Source organism: Anabrus simplex, chromosome 3 (assembly GCF_040414725.1).
Source record: "Anabrus simplex isolate iqAnaSimp1 chromosome 3, ASM4041472v1, whole genome shotgun sequence".
Lineage (NCBI taxonomy): Eukaryota > Metazoa > Arthropoda > Insecta > Orthoptera > Tettigoniidae > Anabrus > Anabrus simplex.
Window position 1 is genome coordinate 70,402,668 of NC_090267.1, and position 24,820 is coordinate 70,427,487.

At 44.1% G+C, this 24,820-nt stretch overlaps 1 protein-coding gene across 1 annotated transcript in view; it reads right to left on the bottom strand.

Moving 5' to 3' along the window:
* The window catches only part of LOC136866659 (serpin B3), a 229,936-nt gene that overhangs the window by 9,744 nt on the left and 195,372 nt on the right, over positions 1-24,820 (bottom strand). Inside the window, exon 6 of the mRNA XM_067143777.2 lies at positions 4,861-4,990. Within this exon, the coding sequence (XP_066999878.2) occupies positions 4,861-4,990 (130 nt within the window). The remainder of the gene's footprint in view (positions 1-4,860; positions 4,991-24,820) is intronic.

Consider the following 24,820-nt stretch of genomic DNA (forward strand, 5'->3'; position numbering starts at 1 on the left):
GTAACTGATCAGTATATACACTGTCTTTTATAAAAAAAAATGAGAGATTAGAATTAAAATACCACGGCAGAGAACAAGGGAAAAATATCATACACGGAAATAAGAGCTACGACTTTCATCACATGTTGCGAAAAGCACAAGGTACTCGAGTGTATATATACATAAATGACAAAACTCCCAACATATTACAAAATACCCATGAACTATTTAATACTCTACTTACAATCTCAGTTTGTCGGTTACTGGACTTTCGAAAGCTTGCGTGAAGATTTGGCGGATGTTCGAGATTGTAAATCTCGCCGGATTTCTTTCATTCTGAAGAAAAATCGGCACTTCAGATAATGATAAACAAGGCTGGGAAATATATTCATACCATGTTGAAGACAACAGCCAGCACCTGAAGGATCAACTGAAATTTTGTCTATAGAATCGATAAAATCTAAAAATATTTCGCTCCACATCGATTTTGAGTTCAGTTTTTCACTAAATACTTTCTCGGCCTGGAAAAGAATGTCACATATACTTTTCGAAGGGCGTGTTAAAAACACTTCATTATTGCTTGAACCGTAGTCTTTTATTTCGGAGAGAACTGAAAATGTACTATGATTATTATCACGTAGAGAATGGGCACAGGGCGAACACTTAATAAATTTAGAAGAGTGCTTAACAACGTACCCAGCCAAATGGTTCACTAAAGAGTTTCGAACTGTGTATTTCTAACCTGCTTCTCCAATAAATTAATTCTCGATTTTGCTGAGTTTAGACTGGATCTAGCTCGAATTAAATTTCGATTAGCATTTTTAGGCGCCTTTTGAGCGATAATATTGTCTTTTCGGCATCAGAAAACACACTAGAATAACCTAAATTTTGATCAACATTAGACTGACCTTTTAATTCTCTATTTGCTGCTACACTCCCGTCTTTCTTCTTCTCCTAGTGGTGTCTAGATTCTTTTTTCTTGTTGGGAGTTTCATGGGACTTAATCTCACTTGAAAGGTATTTCGGCAAATTAGGGAAAATATGAGGCACTGCTCCTGGACGTAATTTCTATCTCTCACGAGACATAACCACTTTTTCACCATTCACTATAAAGTTATCTGATTTTACTCTCAAATCATCAGAGAAATGAATTTGACAAATTCTACTATTACGCGTTAACACAGTATCCTTTCGTGGGAAAGCTCTGACCCATTTTTCAAATTTATTTTTATCCTTCGGTGGTGAAAATAATTTTATACCATTAACTACTCTACCATAGCCTGACTTACAGCCAGGCACAAAACAGTACGGCATGTTGAACTATTAATTTAATCAGGCCACATAACACACGTGCTGTAAGTGCACAACACACAATGAACTGAGTTTAGGAACTGAAAGCAAAGGAAATTCAACTTGTTGACTTGAAATATCTCGTACGATAACATCTCCCGCACTTTTCCAACACATGGTTTGCCGGTCTATTGAAGTACGTGTTGGACACCGACGTTTGCAGTGCTCGCAATGGCGGGTCCACAAACTACCACGCTATAACAGTTGAGTCATCACACTTGGTTCTTATATTCGTCATGGTTGTACGTAAGGTGCCGCAAGTCAGGGTTTGAAATGCGCGGAGAGTTAGACGTTAGTGGGTAAGCTCACGTTACGACAATATAGTGATAATTTGTATGTAGCCTAATAGTCATAGTTCTTCTATAAAAGAGGGCGGTATGTTGTTATTTCGGGAGTTCCGGGGCCAAGTACGTACATAAATACCTCCCTACAGGACCGCTCGGCAGAAAAGACAGTACTCCAACTTAAACGGTCGGTGACCAACTACATGCATGTTTCACAGGCCATGTAGGTCACGACACTACTGACTGAGCTACCCGGGCTTCGTTTCTTCGTCGATATTATGTATTGGTACAGATAGTTACAACTGCCCTTCACCTTAAATAGCCTTTCTTTCTTTCTTTCCTCTTTTCTTAATCTGTTTACACTCCAGAGTTGGTTTTTCCCTTGGACTCAGCGGGGAATCCCAACTTTACCGCCCCAAGGGCAGTGTCCTGGAGCGTGAGACTTTGGGTTGGGGAATACAGCTGGGGAGGAGGACCAGTACCTCGCCCAGGCGGCCTCACTTGCTATACTGAGCAGCGGTCCTCGTGAGGGAATGGGAAGTTTGAGAGGGATAGACAAGGAAGATGGGAGGAAGCGGCCGTGGCCTTAACTTAGGTATCATCCCGGGACTTGCCTGGAGGAGAAGTGGGAGACCACGGGAAACTACTTCGAGGATGGCTGAGGTGGGAACCGAAACCCCTCTACTCAGGTACCTCCCGATGCTGACCGGACCCCATTCCAGCCTTCATACCACATTTCAAATTTCGTGGCAGAGCCGGGAACCGAAACCGGGCCTCCAGAGGTAGCAGCTAATCATAATAACCACTACACCACAAAGGCGTACCGTATTAAATATTAATGTGTAGTTCGCCCGAGTAGGGATTTGAACCTTGTACCCTTCGGTTAAAAGCTTACTGCTCTCCCGACTGTGTTATTGGGGCTTCGTTCCTTCGTGGACATAATAATTGTTACAGATTTTTACAACTGTTCTTCACCTTAAACAATCAATTCAAAAAGAGAAATGTTCACCCTAGCAGGGATTTAAACCCTGGTCCCTTAGGCAAAAAGCCTAATGCACTATCGACTGATATATCCGGGCTTCGTTCTTACATCGACATTGTATATTAGTAGAGATATTTACAATTGCCCTTCACCTTAAATAAAAATTTGAAAAAGAGTGTTTGCGAAATAGGGGTTTGAATCCCGGACCCTTAGGTTAAAATCCTAATGCACTTCCGACTTCGCTACCCGGGTTTCGTTTTCTCGTTGACATTATATATTGGTAGAGATAGTTATAATTTTTCTTCACATTTAATAATAATTTCAAAAACATAGTTCTTCTCTGGTGTCATTTGAACCCTGATCACTTAACTGAAAAGCCTAATGCTCTAACGACTGAGCTACTCGGGTATCGTTGCTCCTTTTCCATATAATTAAAATGCTGCAGATGGTTACAACTTTTCTTCACCCTAAAACATATTCTCAGCCCGCCTCTGTGGTGTAGTGGTTAGCGTGATTAGCTGCCACCCCCGGAGGCCCGGGTTCGATTCCCGGCTCTGCCACGAAATTTGTAAAGTGGTACGAGGGCTGAAACGGGGTCCACTCAGCCTCGGGAGGTCAACTGAGTAGAGGTGGGTTCGATTCCCACCTCAGCCATCCTGGAAGTGGTTTTCCGTGGTTTCCCACTTCTCCTCCAGGCGAATGCCGGGCTGGTAAGGCCATGGCCGCTTCCTTCCCTCTTCCTTGCCTATCCCTTTCAATCTTTCCATCCCTCCACAAGGCCCCTGTTCAGCATAGCAGGTGAGGCCGCCTGGGCGAGTTACTGGTCATACTCCCCAGTTGTATCCCCCTACCAACAGTCTGAAGCTCCAGGACACTGCCCTTGAGCCGGTAGAGGTGGGATCCCTCGCTACGTCCGAGGGAAAAACCGAACCTGGAGGGTAAACCGATGATGATGATGATGATGAAAACATATTCTCTTAAGAAAGGCGTTCGGCCGAGCAGAACTTGAACCGTGGACCATTAGGTTAAAAAGCTAATTTTACTGACTGACTGACTTCGTTCACTTACGAAGATTATATATAGGTGTTTCAACTTGGTATTGCTGTTCTTCCTTTTAACTTACTTTTATAGAAACGTTCGCCCGAGCAGGGATATGAATCGTAGACCTTATAAGGATACCTTATATGGGGTGGTACTTTTTATAGGGCACTTCAATATCTCAGTCGAAAGGTACTGAAATCGCTTTGAGATTTAACGTTCTACAAAAGCGCATGCTGAAATGCGTTCTGACAGTAAGCTCCCGCATTCTTGAGTGAGAGACCGCTGTGGTGAAATTCACAAAAAATTTAGCTCCTAGGAATAATTAGTTGATATTGATGTCTTTGCCTACTCCCATACAAGGGTAATTTTGTTCGCAGCAACCTTATTTTCAGATCTTGGCCTAACTGCAGTTCTACTTTAGCTGGAAGCCGGGTTCGATTTCCGGCTCTGTCATGAAATTTGAAAAGTAGTACGAGGATTAGAACGGGGTCCACTCAACCTCGGGAGGTCAACAGGGTAGAGGGATTTTCAATTTCCACCTCAGCCATCCTCGAAGTGGTTTTCCGTAGTTTCTTACTTCTCCTCCTGGCAAATGCTGGGATGGTACAAACTTAAGGCCACGGCCGCTTCCTTCCCTCCTCCTGGTCTATCCCTTCCAATCTTCCCACCCCACCACAAGGCCCCTGTTCAGCATAGCATGGACGAGGTACTGTCCTCCTTCCGAGTTGTATCTGCGACCCAAAGTCTCACGCTCCAGGGCACTGGCCTTGAGGCAGTAGAGGTGGGATCCCTCGCTGAGTCCAAGGAAAAGAAACCAACCCTGGGTGGTAAACAGATTAATATTGAAATAAATAATAGTCATATATTTATTTTCTTCTTTGTTTGCTTTATGTTGCACCGACGCAGGACCAGAGACGGGGCAGAAAAAGTTAATGACTCGGCAGGAAGAGGGTGTGGCCTTTATTATAATGTTGTGTGAAAATGGGAAACCGCCAAAAACCATCTTTAAGGCTGCCAAAATGGGGTTCGATCCCACTATTTCCCGAATGCTAGCTCACAGCTACGTGTCCGAAACCAGATTGTACATTGAAACTTAATGTCCTGGAAATTACTCAAAAACAGATCATACCAGAATATCTTTACGTTAGTCACTGCTATATTGTATTAACAGTCAAGTAGTGGGTGTTGTAAAGTGTTGATACTGAAGACATATCGCATACTCACAAGCAAAGTCTTCCTCTTTCTCCGTCTGCTCGCCCACATCTAGGAACGATCTAGCGACGACATTATCCACCTTGAGTTCTTTTCCGCCGGGCAGATCCACTCCGTTGTTGAACATGTCTGCCAAGCCAAGCTGAAATATTGTGTCACAAGCATTGTTATTATTATTATTATAAGACGACTGGTTCTAAACTACTGGAAATTTATAAGATTAATGTTCTATAATTATTGTATTTGGGATCTATAGCCTATTCTTTCTTTCTTAATCCGTTTACCACCCAAGGTTGGTTTTTCCTTCGGACTCAGCGAGGGATAGATAGATAGATAAAGAATGGGTGAACCCTGCCTTCGCAGGACTCCACACGTAGGTCTGTGAAGACTCTTTGTGTCCCTTAAACGGGTTTGCCTAGTCCAGCCCTAGTGCTCCTATAAAGGATACCAATATCCGTATGTTGGCATTCCTGATGTCTTCCAGGCTCACGAAATGTGAGCCAAGGTATCGATGTCTCGTGCTTGCAAGAGCCTCGCACTGACATAACACATGCGCGGATGTCTCCTCCTCCCTACCGCATCTTCTACACATCGGATCCTGACTGATTTTCATGATGTATAGGTGTCTCTGTAAGGTATTGTGGCCTGTCAACTGTCCAACTACCATTCGAATTCTGGCCCTATTCAAATTTATCAGGACCTTTTTATAACTTTGGCTAGGCCCTTTGGTAAGTTCACGTGCCTTGCTTGCTACTGTATAGTTAACCTCTTCCAAATGTCTAAGTGAGACTGGTTTGTCCACTGGGATATTACCAGCTTCACGCTTCGGAGTGACACTCCCAGGAAGGGCTCTGGTCCTATGAAAGGACCTTTCGAGCCTTGTTTCGCTAGATTGTCAGCTTCTTCATTTCCACTGATACCTGTGTGCCCAGGAACCCATAATAGGGTAACTGAGCTAAGTTCACACAGCTGATCTAACATCCTTTGGCATTCCCATACCATTTTTGATGTTGTTTTAACTGCACATAGTGCTTTTAACGCTGCCTGGCTATCGCTGCAAATGGTGGTGCATCTTCTGTGTCCAGGCATGTTCCATATATATACAGCACAGGCCAGTATTGCGTATACTTTGGCCTGGGAAACAGTAGCGTATTTACCCATAGGTAGGGAGAGCCTTGTCTTAGGTCCCCAGACCCCGGCGCCTGTGCCCGTCTCTGTCCGCGAGCCATCTGTGTACCGTGTACAGTCCCCAGACCTAAGACGGGCTCCAGCATCCGCGGTCCACTCCTCCCTTGTGGTATCACCACTGTGAACTTATAATTCAAATTAAAACTAGGCTTCATCAGGTCCCCGATCATCATTGTCGTAGGGCTCAGCAAGGGATCCCACGTCTACCGCCTCAAGGACAGTGTCCTGGAGCGTGAGTTTGGGTCGAGGGATACACTGGAGAGGAGGGTCAGTACCTCGCCCAGGTGGCCTCACCTGCTATACTGAACAGGGAGCCTCTTAGGGTGGGGGGGAAGGAAGCGGCCGTGCCCTTAAGTTAGGTACCATCCCGGCATTTTCCTGGAGGAGAAGTGGGAAACCACGTAAAACCACTTCGAGGATGGCTGAGATGTGAATCGAACCCCTCTCTACTCAGCTGACCTCTCGAGACTGAGTGGATCTCGTTCCAGCCCTCGCACCACTTTTCAAATTTCGTGGCAGAGCCGGGAATCGAACCCGGGAGTCCTGCGGTGGCAACTAATCACACTAACAACTACGCCACAGGGAAGGCTATAGACTTTTCATTCTTAAATTTACCAGCGTTTCACTTCAGTTATGCAACGCGTTCGTCAGTTAAATTGCTACACCAATTAAAACCATTCACCATTGATCTGAATTTAGGGCGTTCGCCCAGGTGGCAGATTCCTATCAGTTGTTTACCTTGTCTGTTCTTAAACGATTTCAAAAACGTTGGAAATTTATCAAACATCTCCCTTGATAACTATTTGAAGGGCCCAGTGCAAAAATGGAGTGGCTCCATCTTCCTAAAGTTGTGTGAAACGACAAAGCATTTCCAGAGAATCAGAATGTTGACTAAGCATTTTGTTTTTTTACAGCGTACACGAACATTGATATAGGAACTAAAATACGTTTTTTGGAGCGTGGAATTGTACGGAAATGAAACATGGATGATAACTAGCTCAGAAAGAAAGAGAATAGAAGCTTTTGAAATGTGTTGTTACAGAATGTTGCCGAAGATGAGATGTATAGTTCGAATCACGAATGAAGAGATACTGGATCGACATGGTGAAGGAGATAGGTTTGACTGAATTGGAGAAGAAAGAGCATGATAGGACACATATTAAGACACCCACAACTTGTTCAGTTTATTTTTGAGGGAAGTGTAAGCGGTAAGAACGGTAGGGGTAGACCAAGGTATGAATATGACAAGCACATTAGAGACGATGTGGGATGTAGTAGTTAAAATTAGCACATCATAGGGTAGCATGGACACCTGCATCAAACCACCCTATGGACTGATGATTCAAACAACAACAGCCACAACTACGTAAGCAGACCTCTAATTGCAGCATAATACTAATTCACGTTATGGTTTAGATGTAAACAATTTTTAGAGCTGCCCCCTTTTTGCACTGAAAATGGCGAGAATTTAGCAGAAATTCACTGCATGCCACACTTAGCATAGTTTGGTATCATAAAGCAGCAACGTTAATGAGTCATTCTATATAACCCAGTTGGCAAGTCTTACGTGACAACTTTCTTCACTTACAGGCATTATTTTCACTTTTGGAAATGGTGTCATTTGTGTCTTGTGATGAACTAAGGACATGGTAGAAAGGAAGCTCATTTGCCAACTTAAGTTTCGCAGAAGATATTGGGAGAGGTTCTCATTGTTGCCAGGATGTTCCAAATGGAACTGTTGAGTGACAGGACGTGATGATTTCACAGCTTGCAAGATGAAAGCGCTATGGTAGAATTCAGCCCACCATCCCAACGCAAGTCTGATTCAAGAATTTAAATTAACACGAAGGCACATTTCAGTTTTAATAATAAGGCGTCTAGGCCATGGATGCTATCCCAGTCATCTCCACAAGATCAATGTTAGTTAATTAGTTAGTTATTTAAGGCCGGTATTATAATGAGGGTTTAAAATGAAGATTGAGTTAAACTGTAACTTGAGTTTAAACCGATTTTGAGTCTTATAATGGTTGGTTTAAGTTAAACTAAGGTGAAGAAGGAAATGTACGATCTTGGTAGCAGTGACTTGCGAGAAAAGATAACTGCCGATAATGTTTTGTTTACTTCTTGCAAGTAAAATGGCTAATAAAAGCAATAAACTTTGTCCTAATTTTACTTGTAAGGAAATAGAATTGCTTGCGCAATTAGTTAAGAAATATTCCATGAAACAGTGGCCTTATGAATTCCTTCGAAATTCCCATTTTAATAAACATACTACGGGAGGCATAAAACCGCAATGCTATTAGTAGCTGACTGTGGGGTTCTACAGCATGATTTCTGAAATAGAAGGAAGTTACTTTATTTTCTAAAATTTACACTTTCGACATTCAAACAGTTCAAAAAGTCACTTTTACATTCTTACCTTTTCGTTGCATGTTTTATTTTAGCACCAATTTGCTAAAATAGATTTATGACAGCCTGTTTTGTAAGCCTAAACCTATTTAAAAACAAGTTTTCATTCCATATATGAAAGTGACGTCCCCTTGCTCGGAAAACTCGTAGTGCCCGTGGTCGTTCAATAATTTGAACCACTTCTTCGTCATCACTTAGTATTTTCAAACACCTCAAAAATATCTTGGAGATCCATTCGTTCTGCCACGTTGTAAGGTTATGTATTCTTAAACTTCAGTTTAAACGGTAGATGAGTGGCAGTAAAATTAATCTCTAGTTAAAATTAAGATTAAGTTTTATAATACACGACTAACAAATAAACCGAAGTTTAAATTGAACCAACACCTTAAACCTCTATTATAATATCGTCATTGATCTGCATTTAGGGCGCTCCCCCAGGTGGCATATTCCCTATCATTTGTTTACCTCATGTTTGTATTATTTTATCAACGTAGTTGGAAATTGATCGAACATTTCCCTTGATAATTTATTCCAACCCCTTACTCCTCGTGATATAAATGAATATTTGCCCCCAATCTGCCCTCTTGAATTCCAACTTTATCTTCATATTATGATCTTTCCTACTTTTAAAAGCTCCACTCAAGCTTATTCTTCCATTACGTCATTCCACGCCAACTCAACGGTAACAGCTCGAAATATACAATATAGTCGAGCATCTCCTCTCCTTACTCCCAGGTATTCCTCTGCCTAAGTTTGCAACATTTTGCAACACTACTCCTTTGTGGGGCCCGCCTCGCGGTGTAGGTGTAGCGTGCCAGAATCTTATCTCACCGAGCTCGATAGCTGTAGTCGCTTAAGTGCGGCCAGTATCCAGTAATCGGGAGATAGTGGGTTCGAGCCCCACTGTCGGCAGCCCTGAAGATGGTTTTCCGTGGTTTCCCATTTTCACACCAGGCAAATGCCGGGGCTGTACCTTAATTAAGGCCACGGCCGTTTCCCTACAATTCCTAGGCCTTTCCTATTCCATCGTCGCCGTAAGACATATCTGTGTCGGTGCGTCGTAAAGCAAAAAGCAAAAAAAAAAAAAAAGAAAAAAAGAAAAAAAAGAATCTTACCCAGAGGCCCCGGGTTCGATTCCCGGCCAGGTCAGGGATTTTTACCTGGATCTGAGGGCTGGTTCGAGGTCCACTCAGCCTACCTGATTAGAATTCAGGAGCTATCTGACGGTGAGATAGTGGCCCCGGTCTAGAAAGCCAAGAATAATGGCCGAGAGGATTCATTCTGCTCACCACATGACACCTTGTAATCTGCAGGCCTTCGGGCTGACAGCTGTCGCTTGGTAGGCCAAGGCCCTCCAAGGGCTGGAGTGCCATGGCAGACTTATACGCCCTCTCCTTTACATCCTACCTACGACCCATAAATACTCTCATAACCATGTGAAGAGATCTGTAACCTTTCTTTACTACCTCGTAATATGATAACCCTAATGCAGATCATTTCTTGAATTAACACCTTGGTATCGTATCGTAATCTGGTTACCCTCCAGGGTCGATTTTTCCCTCGGATTCAGCGAGGGATCCCACCTCTACCGCCTCAAGGGCAGTGTTCTGGAGCTTCAGACTCTGGGTCGGGGGATACAGCTGGGGAGGATGACCAGAACCTCACCCAGGCGGCCTCACCTGCTCTGCTGAACAGGGGCCTTTTAGGGGGAATGGGAAGATTGGAAGCGATAGACAAGGAAGTGGAAAGGAAGCGGCCGTGGCCTTAAGTTAGGTACCATCCCGGCATTTGCCTGGAGGAGAAGTGGGAATCCACAGAAAACAACTTCCAGGATGGCTGAGGTGGGAATCGAACCCACCTCTACTCAGTTGACCTCCCGAGGCTGAGTAGACCCCGTTCCAGTCCTCGTACTACTTTTCAAAAATTTCGTGGCAGAGCCGGAGGTCGAACCCGGGCTTCCGGGGGTGGCAGCTAATCACACTAACCACTACATCACAGCGGCGGACTAACACCTAGGTACTTACATTTTTCTTCATGGTATTGGACACCCGTCAATGCTCAGAAAACCATGTAGAAAACAGCCGATTTCAACCATATCGTACTGTCCAACAGCAGAACCATCTGTATTATTCTCTAGTGAAATGAAATACCCCACAGCGAACCTCAGTTGTCATCCTCTTATTAAACCTTACTCCACAACTATGCGCTGTAATTTATGAATATTTATCAGACTGTAGTATTAAGTTGTAAGTTATGATTCCTTTTCAACAATGAAAATCTACAAATGGTTGTTCTCTCACGGTGTAAATACTGGCCGCATGGTCTTCAATCAATCAATCAATCAATCAATCAATCAATCAATCAATCAATCAATCAATCGATCAATCAATCAATCAATCAATCAATCAATCAATCAATCAATCAATCAATCAATCAATCAATCAATCAATCAATCAATCAATCAATCAATCAATCAATCAATACTGATCTGCATTTAGGGCAGTCGCCCAGGTGGCAGATTCCCTATCTGTTGTTTTCCTAGCCTTTTCCTAAATGATTGCAAGGAAATTGGAAATTTATTGAACATATCCCTTGGTAAGTTATCCCAATCCCTAACTCCCCTTTCTATAAACGAATATTCGCCCCAATTTGTTCACTTAAATTCCAACTTTATCTTCCTATTGTGATCTTTCCTACTTTTAAAGATACCACTCACATTCGTCTATTGATGTCCTCCCACGCCATCCCTCCACTGACAGCTCGGAACATACCACTTAGTCGAGCAGCTCGTCTCCTTTCTCCCAGACCTTAGTTAAAAAATGAAAAAGTTATGCAATGGGGCTGTAGTGTGTTTTATCCTTGTGGCTTACGCTATATTCAAAGATACGGTATCTTTGTATTTGCTTGCAACAACTTTCAGGATCTTCGGTACAAAATGGTCTTTAAATTAGAGAAACATATCTTGAGTTGCACATATTACGCTGAATTTCCTGGAAGTGTTAGCTACAAATTCCGCCACTCTGATGGCAAGTACACACGTTCCCTGTTTCTTTCTCTTCTCTACCACACGAAAATTTCGATCATATGGGACGGAACTGTATCGTAGTTGATGAAATCGACGTGTGATCACATAAAATCATACCTTCATCAATGTATATGCCTTTGCTGGCGATATATAGTGTTTACAGTGCACCATGTCTTCTGGTATGGGCTATATCAAATTTGTTACTTTCATTGACCTGTCTCAGTCTCATCCTTGGCTTTGACAATATGAAAGTGACTGAGGTATGAGTGATGCTAGTAATTCCATTACGTATGCAGCCAGTCCCTGTTATGAATGGTGTGAAAATGTTGCTCATAGGGTCGGTTGGTGCATGCATTTCTGTGGGTTTGGCAGACTGATATGTAATAGCAACGGCTGGCTTGGTGAGGAAAGCAACGGGAAACTACCTCACTCCTCATTTCCCTAGTACGCCTCTTCAGTGACGCCTAGGCTATTTATTACAGCTGTTGGTGGAGCTGCAGAGGATCAAACTAGCCTTCGTGCTGAATATCCAACATACAACAAACATAACATCAATGTATGAGGGTCATTCATAAAGAAACGAGCAGGTGGCTATAAAGTGAAAACTTGTACCGTTACTTCAAAAATATTGCGCAGTGCTGTTGAGGCACTTGTCGCACTGCGACACAAGGCGGTGAAAGGCCGTCTCGTAAAATTCCTGTGACTGCGTTGTGAACCAGTTCCCAACGTACTGCTCGATGTCGTCGTCCGAGATGAATTGTTCTCCTTTCAGAGCCTTCCTTAGCTCGCCAAAAACGGCATAATCACTGGGAAACAGGTCCGGATTGTATGGAGGGTGACTGAGAATCTCCCATTTGAATGTCTTGGATTGTTGTAGAGCAGAATGATCTCGCGGGTGAGCTGCCAGGCTCGTTTCAATTTGATCGCTTTGCGAAAGGTGGTCAAGGTTTGTGAGTATCATTGAGCTTTCACCGTTGTCCCATGCTCCAGGAAGTCCATAAGAAGGAGACCCTTTTGGTTGAAGAAGCAGCTCAGCATAACCTTTCCTGCACTTGTGCGAACGGCCTTCGATTATTTGGGCGGCGGCGACCCTGCATGCTTCCACTGGAGATTTTGTCGTTTTGACGCGGCTTCGAAGTGACGACAACATGTTTCGTTTCCAGTGACCACTCGTGACAGAAACTCATTCCCTTCCTTGGCATAGCGCAGCAGATGTTCAAGAGGTAGTACTATTCGATGTGCTTCCTGTGTTAGTTGAAGACTGTGAGGCACCCATTGGGTGCACTGTTTGCGAAATTTCAATTTGTCTTTAATGATGGCGTGAATACTTATGACGCATCCACCTGCTGGAAATTGTAATCGGTAATGCGTTGTGGCGTTCTAGACCGTGCATCATCGGGCAACGTCATCTGTCATTCCCTGAATCGCTCGTGCCACGCTTTGACTCTTGCAACGGACGTGCAGTGCTCTTCGTACACTCTTGCCATTCTTCGATGAATTTCCGTTCCCCGCACTCCTTCCGCTGTCATCACGTGGCGTGTGCTCGTGTCCCGCTAGCGGTGAGTTTGCGACCTCAGTGTTATTATAGAGAGCGTAGGCAGTGACGTTACGATCCTTTCAGCTGTTTTCATTTATAGCCTCCGGTTAGTTTTTTCTGAACCAACCTCATATGCAGAAAGTGTATCATCGCATTATTCTGTACACCGTCCGGCCCGTTGCTGTTCAGCGTTTAAACTGGAAAGTTCGTTCAGAGTAAAAACGAGGTAACTCCAGGAGCCACATCCTTTTACCACGCAATCAAACATTGGACCAGCTCCCTTCACACCCTAACACACTAACTAATGGTCGGAGCGATACCGTTCTTGTACAAAAGATCAGGCGATATTCTGTCTTTCTTTCTTAATCAGTTTACCCTCCAGGGCTGGTTTTTCCCTCGGACTCGGCGAGGGATCTCACCTCTACCGCCTCAAGAGCAGTGTCCTGGAACTTCAGACTCTGGGTTGGGGGATACAACTGGGGAGGATGACCAGTACCTCGCCCAGGCGGCCTCACCTGCTATGCTGAACAGGGGCCTTGTGGGAATGGGAAGTTTGGAAGGGATAGACAAGGAAGAGGGAAGGAAGCGGCCGTGGTCTTAAGTTACGGACCATTTGCATGGAGGAGAAGTGGGAAACCACGGTAAACCACTTCCAGGATGGCTGAGGAGGGAATCGAACCTCCCTCTACTCAGTTGACCTCCCGAGGCTGAGTGGACCCCGTTCCAGCCCTCGTACCACCTTTCAAATTTCGTGGCGGAGCCGAGAATCGAACCCGGGCCTCTGGAGGTGGCAGCTAATCACACTAACCACTACACCGCAGTGGCGGACGTTATATTTTGTTATGTTTGTTATATTTTATTATGAAAGTTTGCATTTGTTAATTAGTCTGTAGACAGTGCAAGTACCGAGCTCGATAGCCGCAGTCGCTTACAGTAAGTGCGGTCAGTATCCAGTAATCGGGAGATAATGGGTTCGAGCCCCACTGTCGGCAGCCCTGAAGATGGTTTTCAGTGGTTTCCCATTTTCACTCCAGGCAAATGCCGGGGCTGTACCTTGATTATGGCCACGGCCGCTTTCTTCCACTTCCTAGGCCTTTCCTATCACATCGTCGCGATAAGACCTATCTGTGTCGGTGCGACGTAAAGCAAGTAGCAAAAAAGGAAAAAAAAACAGTGCAAGTGAAATTTGCTCAGTGTAGCTGTACCTTGTGCTTCGTGAATAAATAAATAAATAAATAAATAAATAAATAAATAAATAAATAAATAAATAAATAAATAAAAGTCTGCAATGCAAAACTTAGTGGCAAAATGACTTGAAACGGGCTCTGTAGCTGATAAAACCGTCACTATCTGAAAAGAGCTCGAACACCAGAAAACTTTGCTCCAGTGTAGGAATGCCTAGATCGAAGTCAGACGAAATCTCACCGCCTTTGATCTATGCAAGTGGGAATTAAGGGATCGTCGTGTCGAAACATTATAAAAAATGACCTGCATCTGTATCCTTACAAGCGTTTAAGCGTCCAGACGGACCTTTGCGTGTTGAGTTCTGCCAGTGGTTTGACAGTGACGTGAAGCCAGGATTTTTGGATCATCAGCTCTTCATTTCCAGCATCTTCTGCGATGTTCATTAACAAGGGTCGGTACCGCGTCAGTCCTATTATAAATATTTTCCCGGACAGTTTTATTCTTCGCACCCTGCATATACAGTGCGAGGGTTGGGGTGTAAGTAATGATATCTACATTTCTTCGCACGAAAGCGGGATCTCCCAGACAAATTAAAATATACAGATATACAGATGGCTGTGGGGAGCCTAAGTGCTGCGGAATCTATATAAATACACTGAAGAAAATGGAAATTGCAACACCCAGAAGGAGTGGTGCTACATTGCTGCAATTGAACATGCAGGACGAGTGTTCGGTTGTGATTCGATGATTACACTTTCAGGTCCCTCTGCCCGCAAGTTTGAGGAAATATAAATACAGGATTTGCCCACCACGAGCTGCAATACATTGATGATTTCGTCGAGGCATGGAGTCAATAAGGCCCTGGATCGCTTCCTGAGGAATTGTGGCCCATGCTTGCTGCACTGCACGGGTCAGTTGTTCCAGAGTTGTGGGTGGCTGAGGACGGTTGGCCAGTTGTCGACCCATCAAGTCCCACACATGCTCAATAGGACTGAGGACCGGGGATGTGGCGGGCCATTCTAAGGTTGTGATGTCGTGGAGAGCTTCTCTGGAGATGCGTGCAGTGTGAACCCGGGCATTGTCCTGCTGAAACATCCCATTAGCAATGTTCGCCATCATAAGGACAACCACTGGATTGACTACCTTATCAACGTACTGTCGAGCAGTCATATTGCCCTCAACAATCACTAATTGTGATTTCACATTAAAGCCAATAGCTCCCCAGACCATAATGCGTGGTGTTGGCCCTGTGTGCCTCTCAACAATAAAATCTGGGCGGCCCCTCTCCCCGGTACGTCGGCGCACACGATTCCGGCGATTACTGCGGGCAAGACGGAAGCGCGATTCATCACTAAAGACGATCCTATGCCATTCGTCGACCCACGTCGATCTTTCTCGACACCAGGCCAGCCTTACACGTCGCTGTTGTGGGGTCAATGGAACACCTTCTGCGGGGACACGGGCTCGTAAGCCAGCTGCACGCAGGCGATTACCAACTGTTTGTTGTGTATAGTGGGGTGCCACAGCTGCTCGAATTTTCACTGCTGTTGCATGGGGTTGCATACGGGCCATCCGAATGATGCGGCGATCCTCTCTCACAGTTGTCTGTCGCGCTGGGCCTGTGCCTGGTCTACGAGTGTGGGTACCTTCATTTGACCACTGCTGCCATACACGTTGTACCGTAGATGCCTGTCGGCCAACGCGTGCAGCGACAGTCCTTAGCGATAATCCATCCTCACACATCCCAATTATCCGAACCCTCTCAAACGGCGATAGTTGTTGATAGCGTGCTCTTCTCTGTCGTCGAGGCATGTTTGACGGGGAACACTTCACTGCACAGACCGCAAGTCAACTACGCTACACCAGAGTCCGTATACTGGAGTTGATTCCTCCGCGACCAATCACGTGGGGAGACCTGTAGCAACAATCCAATGTGTCTGAAACTTTGATCGTTTACATACCTACATGGAATAGCTCCATATCTTGAAAATCAACACAAACGACTAATGCCTTCATGGTGTTGCAATTTCCATTTTCTTAAGTGTAAAGTTGTAGGGAGGCCTGTTGTCTGTAATTTCGTTTGTTTTGCCAATTATTCAGATATGTATCCGTTTTATCTGCCAAACGCAGGATCATGTGTGATGTTAGTGCACCATATATCCATCTATAAGGGGGAACTGTGCTTCGTTAGCGGCTTCCTGCCAGTGTTTGTGACACTGTGGCATGTATTGACTGTGTGTTGGTGTTGTCTGCTGAATTTGTGATCGTTTGATATTGGTTTTTAAGATAAGTCTTCTGCATCTTTTATGCAGTAGGCGTTAGTCATCTTGTTCTCTATATTACTAGACCGCCTAAGAGAGACATTCGATATATTTATTTATTTCCATTTGCACTAAGTGTCAGCTATTTTGTTCTATTTGCCATCAGTGCCATAGAAACCATGATAAAGACGGGCACTCTGTATGCTCTCACCGGTGTTGCCTATGAATTGGAGTCCACACTTGTTGGCGGCATTACAATGGACGTGAACATCTTCGGTCACAATGGGATAATTACCCATTAGGTTGGGCAGCTGCTTGCCTATGTGGAAAGTAACGGGATACTACCACATCATATTTCACAGGAAACACATGGTATGGCTCTTTGTGTAAATGATTCCGGAAGTAAAACTTCCCCTTAATCGGATCTCCGAGAGGGGATAACAATGAGACAAACCACAGATGAAGGATTATGAGAAAGGAAGGTCAAGGCAGGTTAGGAAGAAAGAAGAGAAGATAAGGATTGGAATATAGAATGTTCTAACACTGCTACAAGGTGGTAAGCTGAAAAATGCGAAACAAGAGATGAAGAAAAATCGACTGGACGCCTTGGGGATGTGTGAAGTAAGATGGAGAAGCTGTGGTGAGGTAGAAAGTGGAGACTAAGGTTGTTTTATTCAGGAAATGAAACTGGTGGTAGTAATGGGGTTGCAATTATGATAGGAAAAGGGCTGAAGAAAAAAGTATTAAAGGTGGACTATATAGATGATAGATTGATGATGATCAGATTCAAGGGTGACAAGAAGGATGTTGTTCTAATACAAGTTTACATGCCAACAAGCCAACACAAGGATGAGGAAGTAGAATAATACTATGAAATGATTGAGGAACTTAAGGTAAATTAGAAGTGGCTGCACTATTGTAATGGGGATTGTAATGCAGTGGCTGGTGAAGGAAGAAAAGAAGTAGTAGTTGGAAAATTCGGACTGGGTACAATGAACAACAGGGGTGAAGTGTTGGTTAATTTCTGCAAAGAAAAGTCACTTGTGATTGGGAACACTTTGTTCGAACATCACAAGGGACGGCGTTACACGTGGACATCCAGGTTGAAAGGTGAGAGGTATCAAATTGATTATATCATGATACAGAACAGGTACAGAAACTGTCTAAAGAATGCAAAAGCATACCCCGGAGCAGATATAGATTCAGACCATAACTTGGTGGTGGGAGATTTGCAAGTGCGGCTGAAACAAGTGAGAAAGGGTAAACCAAGAGAATATTTTGACCTAGAAATTCTAAAGGAAAATCGTAAAGATAAGGAGCCGGAAGACATATTTTTGTCAAAATGGAATAGAGGTTCTAATGAAGAAAGTCTAAATGAGACATGGAAGAGGATGAGAGGAAACCTCACAGAATCTGCTGAAGAAGTAGTTGGGAAAAGGGCATCTGTAAGAATAAGGAAAGAATGGGTTACAAATGCAATGCTGAGCAAGATGGAGGAAGGAAGGAGATGGAAGAATGTAGGATATGAGGATGGGAAACGAATGTACAGAAAAATGAACAACGTATTAAGGAGAGAAACAGATCAAACAAGGAAGACATGGATGAAAGAGAGTTATGAGGAAATAGAGAACCTGTAAAAGGAAGGGAAGTATGAAACAATGTATAAATTAGCTTCAGAACTGGTATTTGAAGGGAGAAAAAGCAGGACCAGTATGGAAATAGAAAGAAATGATGGCACATTGGTGTATAAACCTGAGGAAGTAAGGGAAAGGTGGAAAGAGTAGGTAGAGTGCCTATATGAGTGTGGTCAAAGAACAAAATATATAGAAATAGAAGATGAGACAAGAGTAATAGAAGATGAAAAAGGATACAGCATTCTGGAAAGAGAGGTAGGAAAAGCTCTGAAAGAAATGAAGGATCGCAAAGCAAGTGGGATTGATAGATTACCGGTTGAGCTTTTTAAGAGTCTTGGAAATAAAGGAGTGAACGAGCTAACATATCTCTGTAATAAGATATATGAAAGCGGCGAATGGCCAGATGATTTTCTTTCAGTAGTAATGGTACCGATTGAAAAGAAAAAGAATTCAAAGAAATGTGAAGATTATAGAACCATCAGTCTGATCACACATGCAGCCAAAGTATTACTGAGAGTACTGAACAGAAGACTTAATGGAAGGCTAGACAACTGTATCTCTGAGGAACAGTATGGCTTCATGAGAGGTAAAGGAACAAGGGATGCAACTGAACTATTAAGAACATTAGGTGAGAGATACACTGACTGACAGAGCAAATGCAACACCAAGAAGGAGTGGTCAGAACTTTATGCCAATTGCAGGGTAGACTGACGTCACTGAGGTATGCTCATGATGTGAAATGCGCCGCTGTGCTGCGCACGTAGCGAACGATAAATGGGACACGGCGTTGGCGAATGGCCTACTTCGTACCGTGATTTCTCAGCCGACAGTCATTGTAGAACGTGCTGTCGTGTGCCACAGGACACGTGTATAGCTAAGAATGCCAGGCCGCGGTCAACGGAGGCATTTCCAGCAGACAGACGACTTTACGAGGGGTATGGTGATCGGGCTGAGAAGACAGGTTGGTCGCTTCGTCAAATCGCAGCCGATACCCATAGGGATGTGTCCACGGTGCAGCGCCTGTGGCGAAGATGGTTGGCGCAGGGACATGTGGCACGTGCGAGGGGTCCAGGCGCAGCCCGAGTGACGTCAACACGCGAGGATCGGCGCATCCGCCGCCAAGCGGTGGCAGCCCCGCACGCCACGTCAACCGTCATTCTTCAGCATGTGCAAGACACCCTGGCTGTTCCAATATCGACCAGAACAATTTCCCTTCGATTGGTTGAAGGAGGCCTGCACTCCCGGCGTCCGCTCAGAAGACTACCATTGACTCCACAGCATAGACGTGCACGCCTGGCATGGTGCCGGGCTAGAGCGACTTGGATGAGGGAATGGCGGAACGTCGTGTTCTCCGATGAGTCACGCTTCTGTTCTGTCAGTGATAGTCACCGCAGACGAGTGTGGCGTCGGCGTGGAGAAAGGTCAAATCCGGCAGTAACTGTGGAGCGCCCTACCGCTAGACAACGCGGCATCATGGTTTGGGGCGCTATTGCGTATGATTCCACGTCACCTCTAGTGCGTATTCAAGGCACGTTAAATGCCCACCGCTACGTGCAGCATGTGCTGCGGCCGGTGGCACTCCCGTACCTTCAGGGGCTGCCCAATGCTCTGTTTCAGCAGGATAATGCCCGCCCACACACTGCTCGCATCTCCCAACAGGCTCTACGAGGTGTACAGATGCTTCCGTGGCCAGCGTACTCTCCGGATCTCTCACCAATCGAACACGTGTGGGATCTCATTGGACGCCGTTTCCAAACTCTGCCCCAGCCTCGTACGGACGACCAACTGTGGCAGATGGTTGACAGAGAATGGAGAACCATCCCTCAGGACACCATCCGCACTCTTATTGACTCTGTACCTCGACGTGTTTCTGCGTGCATCGCCGCTCGCGGTGGTCCTACATCCTACTGAGTCGATGCCGTGCGCATTGTGTAACCTGCATATCGGTTTGAAATAAACATCAATTATTCTTCCGTGCCGACTCTGTTTTTTTCCCCAACTTTCATCCCTTTCGAACCACTCCTCCTTGGTGTTGCATTTGCTCTGTCAGTCAGTGTACATTCTAAGGAAGAACGGAGTCGACTGGAAGGAAAGAAGGCTGATTAAGAATCTGTATCTACAGCAGAAGATAAGAGTGCAGATAGGGAATGAGATGACAGAGGAAACCACAATTGGAAGGGGCGTAAGACAAGGCTGCTGTCTCTCCCCCATACTTTTTAACATGTATTTGGAAGAGCTTATCCAGAAATGCATGAATGGAAAAAGGGGAGTGAAAGTCGGTGGTAGGAGAATAGAATGTGTTAGATTTGCTGATGACATGGTCCTACTGGCAGAGAGTGAACGAGCTATGATGTCGATGCTGCCATGGTGGTAAGCACAAGAAGAGTGAAGACAACCATAAAGTTAGGGCAGGAAATAATAGAACAGGTGGATGCTTTCAAATACTTGGGAAGTGTAATAACAGAGAACATGAGGTGCAGTAGAGAGGTGAAAACTCGTACTGCGACTGCGAAGGAAGCATTTAATAAGAATAGTAGACTTTTTTGTGGTGGCATGGATAGAGACTTGAGGAAGCGATTCGTTAAGTGCTTTGTATAAAGTGTGGCACTGTATGGAGCTGAGACACCGACATCGAGAAAAGAAGACGAAAGAAGACTGGAAGCATTTGAGATGTGGATTTGGAGGAGAGTGGAAAAGTATACCATGGATAGAAAAAGTAAAGAATGAAGAAATCTTGAGAAGAGTTGGGGAAGAGAGAAATATATTAAAAGTAAGCAAGAAGAGAAAGCACAATTGGATTGGTCATTGGATGAGGAGAGATTGCTTGCTTATAGATGCTATAGAAGGAACGGTAAATGGAAAAAGACAAAGAGTACGGAGAAGATATCAGATGCTGGACAGTATCAGGATAGAATACAAATATGGGGAAACAAAGAGGGTGGCAAGAGACAGGATTGCGTGGAGAGCTGCCACATGGCAGAACACTAATGATGATTAGGTCAACTGAAGACCCTATCAGTGGTTTTTATTTTTCTTGCGTTTGTCTGTTTGATCTACCATCACGGCGAAACGGCTGATAGATCTTGACCAAACATAAAAATTAAGAGTATACTCATCCCGGGCAAGGTTTTGATATACCTGTGATTTCAAAATCTCTGAATAGATAGTGAGTTTATTGTGAAACCAGAAGAGTTTTATTCTATTTACTCTTATATTATTGCTTTTCTGCAAAATTTGTCGACTATATGTGAAACGTCCCTTCATTATAAACAACTTTTGTTACGTAGATAATTTCGCTTACTATTCAAATGATGGAGAAAATTACTATTTTCTGCGGGTATCATGCTCTGCATTGAGTGACCGACAGACCGACAACGAACCTACAGGTTACCATGGCAACGTCTCTGACTGCTTGCCAGCAGGGAAGTAACGTATTGCCATTTTCGACATCATTCCTGTAAACTCACGGTTGTTCCTTGGGTAGAAAGCAAGAGAGACGTCAATTGAGCATTCTGCGGGATATTGGCAGAATACCGTTGGAGGTTACAATCGTCCTCGAATAGCACAAAGGGGCGTTATTAATATTTGAAAAGTACCGTGGAATAGCCCACCGTAGTACACCGTAAGCTGTTTTCTGGCCTTTGATACAATTTTTACTGTAAATCTATTCAACTCTTGTTTTCCGCTTTAATTTCTTGCCTCTGCCTTGCTCCTTAGGCTTAATAACAACACGTCATCTTCTTATCTGTTAGTGATGGGAAGTGATTTGCAAACCTGCTACTAAATCACTGCTAGTGTGAAATCACAGTTTAACCTGCTAGTGGGTTGGCCAGACTAGCAGGTCTTAACTGCGATTGTGATGATTCGCAGGCGGCAGCACTGCGCTGCGAGAAATCCTTAAACTAACGTGATCAACCAGCGTGAAACGCACAGCAAGGCCAATAGTAGCAGCTAGTAGCAGTTAGCAGTTAAGCAAGCAGTAGCAGTAGCAGATAACCTAATCAAGTACTGGTAGCGCTGCGCTGCGAGAAATCGCTAAACTAACGTGATCAACCAGCGTAAAACGCACAGCAAGGCCAATAGCAACCAGTAGCAGTTAGCAGTTAAGAAAGCAGTAGCAGTAGCAGATAACCTAATCAAGTACCGGCAGCGCTGCGCTGCGAGAAATCGCTAAACTAACGTGATCAACCAGCGTGAAACGCACAGCAAGGCCAGTAGCAGTTAGCGGACTAGCAGTTAAGAAAGCAGTAGCAGATAACCTAATCAAGTACTGGTAGCGCTGCGCTGCGAGAAATCGCTAAACTAACGTGATCAACCAGCGTAAAACGCACAGCAAGGCCAATAGCAACCAGTAGCAGTTAGCAGTTAAGAAAGCAGTAGCAACTAATCTAATCAGTAATCACAGCATCACACTCACAAGTCCAAGTCTAACTATGACCCACACCACAGTCGCAGTTGCGGCTGCACTGTGATTGTAAACACCTATTGTCGACATTGTCATACGATCACAGGAAGGGAAAGTGAATAGAATCTGCGGCCGTGAAAGCCATCTTGCCCATTTTTGAAAGGAGCTATTGTCGTGTTGTGGGATTTATAACCTCCCAACCTGTGATTTATTTTAGTCTTCTCATTATCTCATTCTGTTTATTGGGTTGTGGCTTGTGGTTGTAGGTCTAAAAGTGAAAAATTGTGATGGTAGCAGTTGAGTTGTCTAAGTATTTTAATCAGTGATTTGCGACGTTGCAGGCATAAGATTTTGCCTACCGTTTTTGTTTTTACACTATTGTACAGTAGTATAAATATTCGGTACTAAAATTAGTGGTATTGCAAACAAGAGAATTGGCAGCAGGCGAACTCTGAGTGAGTTTTGGGCATTTTATCAGAATAGTCTTTTCCTCCTCCTGTCCGACTCCTTGGCTGAGTAGTCAGCGTTGAGGCCTTTGGTTCAGAGGGGTCCCGGTTTCGATTCCCGGCCGGTCGAGGATTTTAATCGCGTCATATTAATTCTTCTTGTATCCAGGAGATAGTGGGTTCGAACCCCACTGTTGGCAGCCCTGAAGATGGTTTTCCGTGGTTTCCCAATTTAACACCAGGAAAATGCTGGGATTGTAGCTCAATTAAGGCCACGACCGCTTCCTTCCCACTCCTAGGCCTTTCTTGTCCCATTGTCGCCATGCCCCAGCATTTGTCTGGTGTGAAAATGGGAAACCACGGAATGTCATCTTCAGGGCTGCCGATAGTAGGATTCGAATCCACTATCTCCCGGATGCAAACTCACAGCTGTGCACCCCTAACCACACGGCCAACTCGCGCGGTCTACCGAGTGTAACAGCCTACCTGAATATTGGCGCGAAGTAGCTGGGGAGTTATATAACTTTCTTCTTTAGCATGCTATTCCTCTGGTTCATAAATTTTCTGATGCTACTGGTACATAACACACTGGTTCATCATAGCATTCGAGCTGTTCAATCCCTACAGTGAGGCACTGACTCGAATGAGCAGTGTGCATATTTAACGGAATAATGGCAGAGGAGTCTTCACGGATGTCTACGGCCTGGTCATTCCAGCTCTGGAACTTTGGACTGTTAGATCGGCAACGTAGTACTGTTCGTTAAAAGTGAGAAAATCTGCAGTTTTTCATTTGATCGAGTATTTTATATGATAATGTTGCTTTTAATCGCTACATTCCTACTGACTTTGTTGTAATGACCTATGTTGACTTCTTAGGAAAACCACAAATTCAGTCTTTCTGAAAATCCCGTAGGGAAGCACGCTTACATCAACTAGCAATGATTAAAAAGTAGTCCTTGTTGATTCGTACGGTGGCGTACTTTTTGAAAAAAGGTAATGTATATAACGTTTTAAAATATGATTCTGAAAAATGAGTATTTGTTTTCAGCGTTAGCGCGAGTTCGCCCGTGTACTGAATGCTGCACGACAACGTACTCCTCGGTACTCCTGTAGATGATGTAAGTGATGATGGTCATATTTCGAGTGGCATTGTATCCTAGGTGGCGTTAGCTGAATCACAGTTAATCACAGCTAAAAATCACTGCTACTTCAAAATAGCAATCACAGTTTGACCTGTGAGTGTAAAATCACTGCTAGTCACATCACTATTATCTGTTTACCTAAGAATTCCTGCACCTAAATTTCTCCTCTGTTACCGCCTTCTTATATCCGTAACTCATACCATCACAATTTATTGAGGGGCATTTTATTTTCAAATACTTCCACTTAGTATTTACATATATGTCCTATACGGTTGTCCTCAGATATAATCCAATTTTCTATTCATTTCAATTCCCTTAACTGCATTGCTTTCTTCTTTAATTACTCCATATGTATGTGAGTACTAATCCGGAAACCTGGACACTCTCTTGTTTGAGAAAAAGCTCCACACTGTTCACTGTTCACTTTTGGACCGGAAAATTTCGAAAGATGGATGCATTTTAATGACGGTGCAGACCTTTGTTTCGGGGGTAGTTGGTGGTTAAACGGTGAGTCATATTACAAAACAGATAGCACAATTGCCGTTCAATTCTTGAGATCTGCATCTTTGGTCCTATGACTTATTGTCCTGTCTCGATTGACGTTAGATAGCGCTACATTTCTGGATTATAATCAAATCTTTCCTGCTCGATTGTGACATGCATTAGGGAAATATGCCTGTCTTTATAAAGAAATTTCTCCATCTCTACTGTTAATGGCAGTTGCCAAGTGAGGCTTTCGT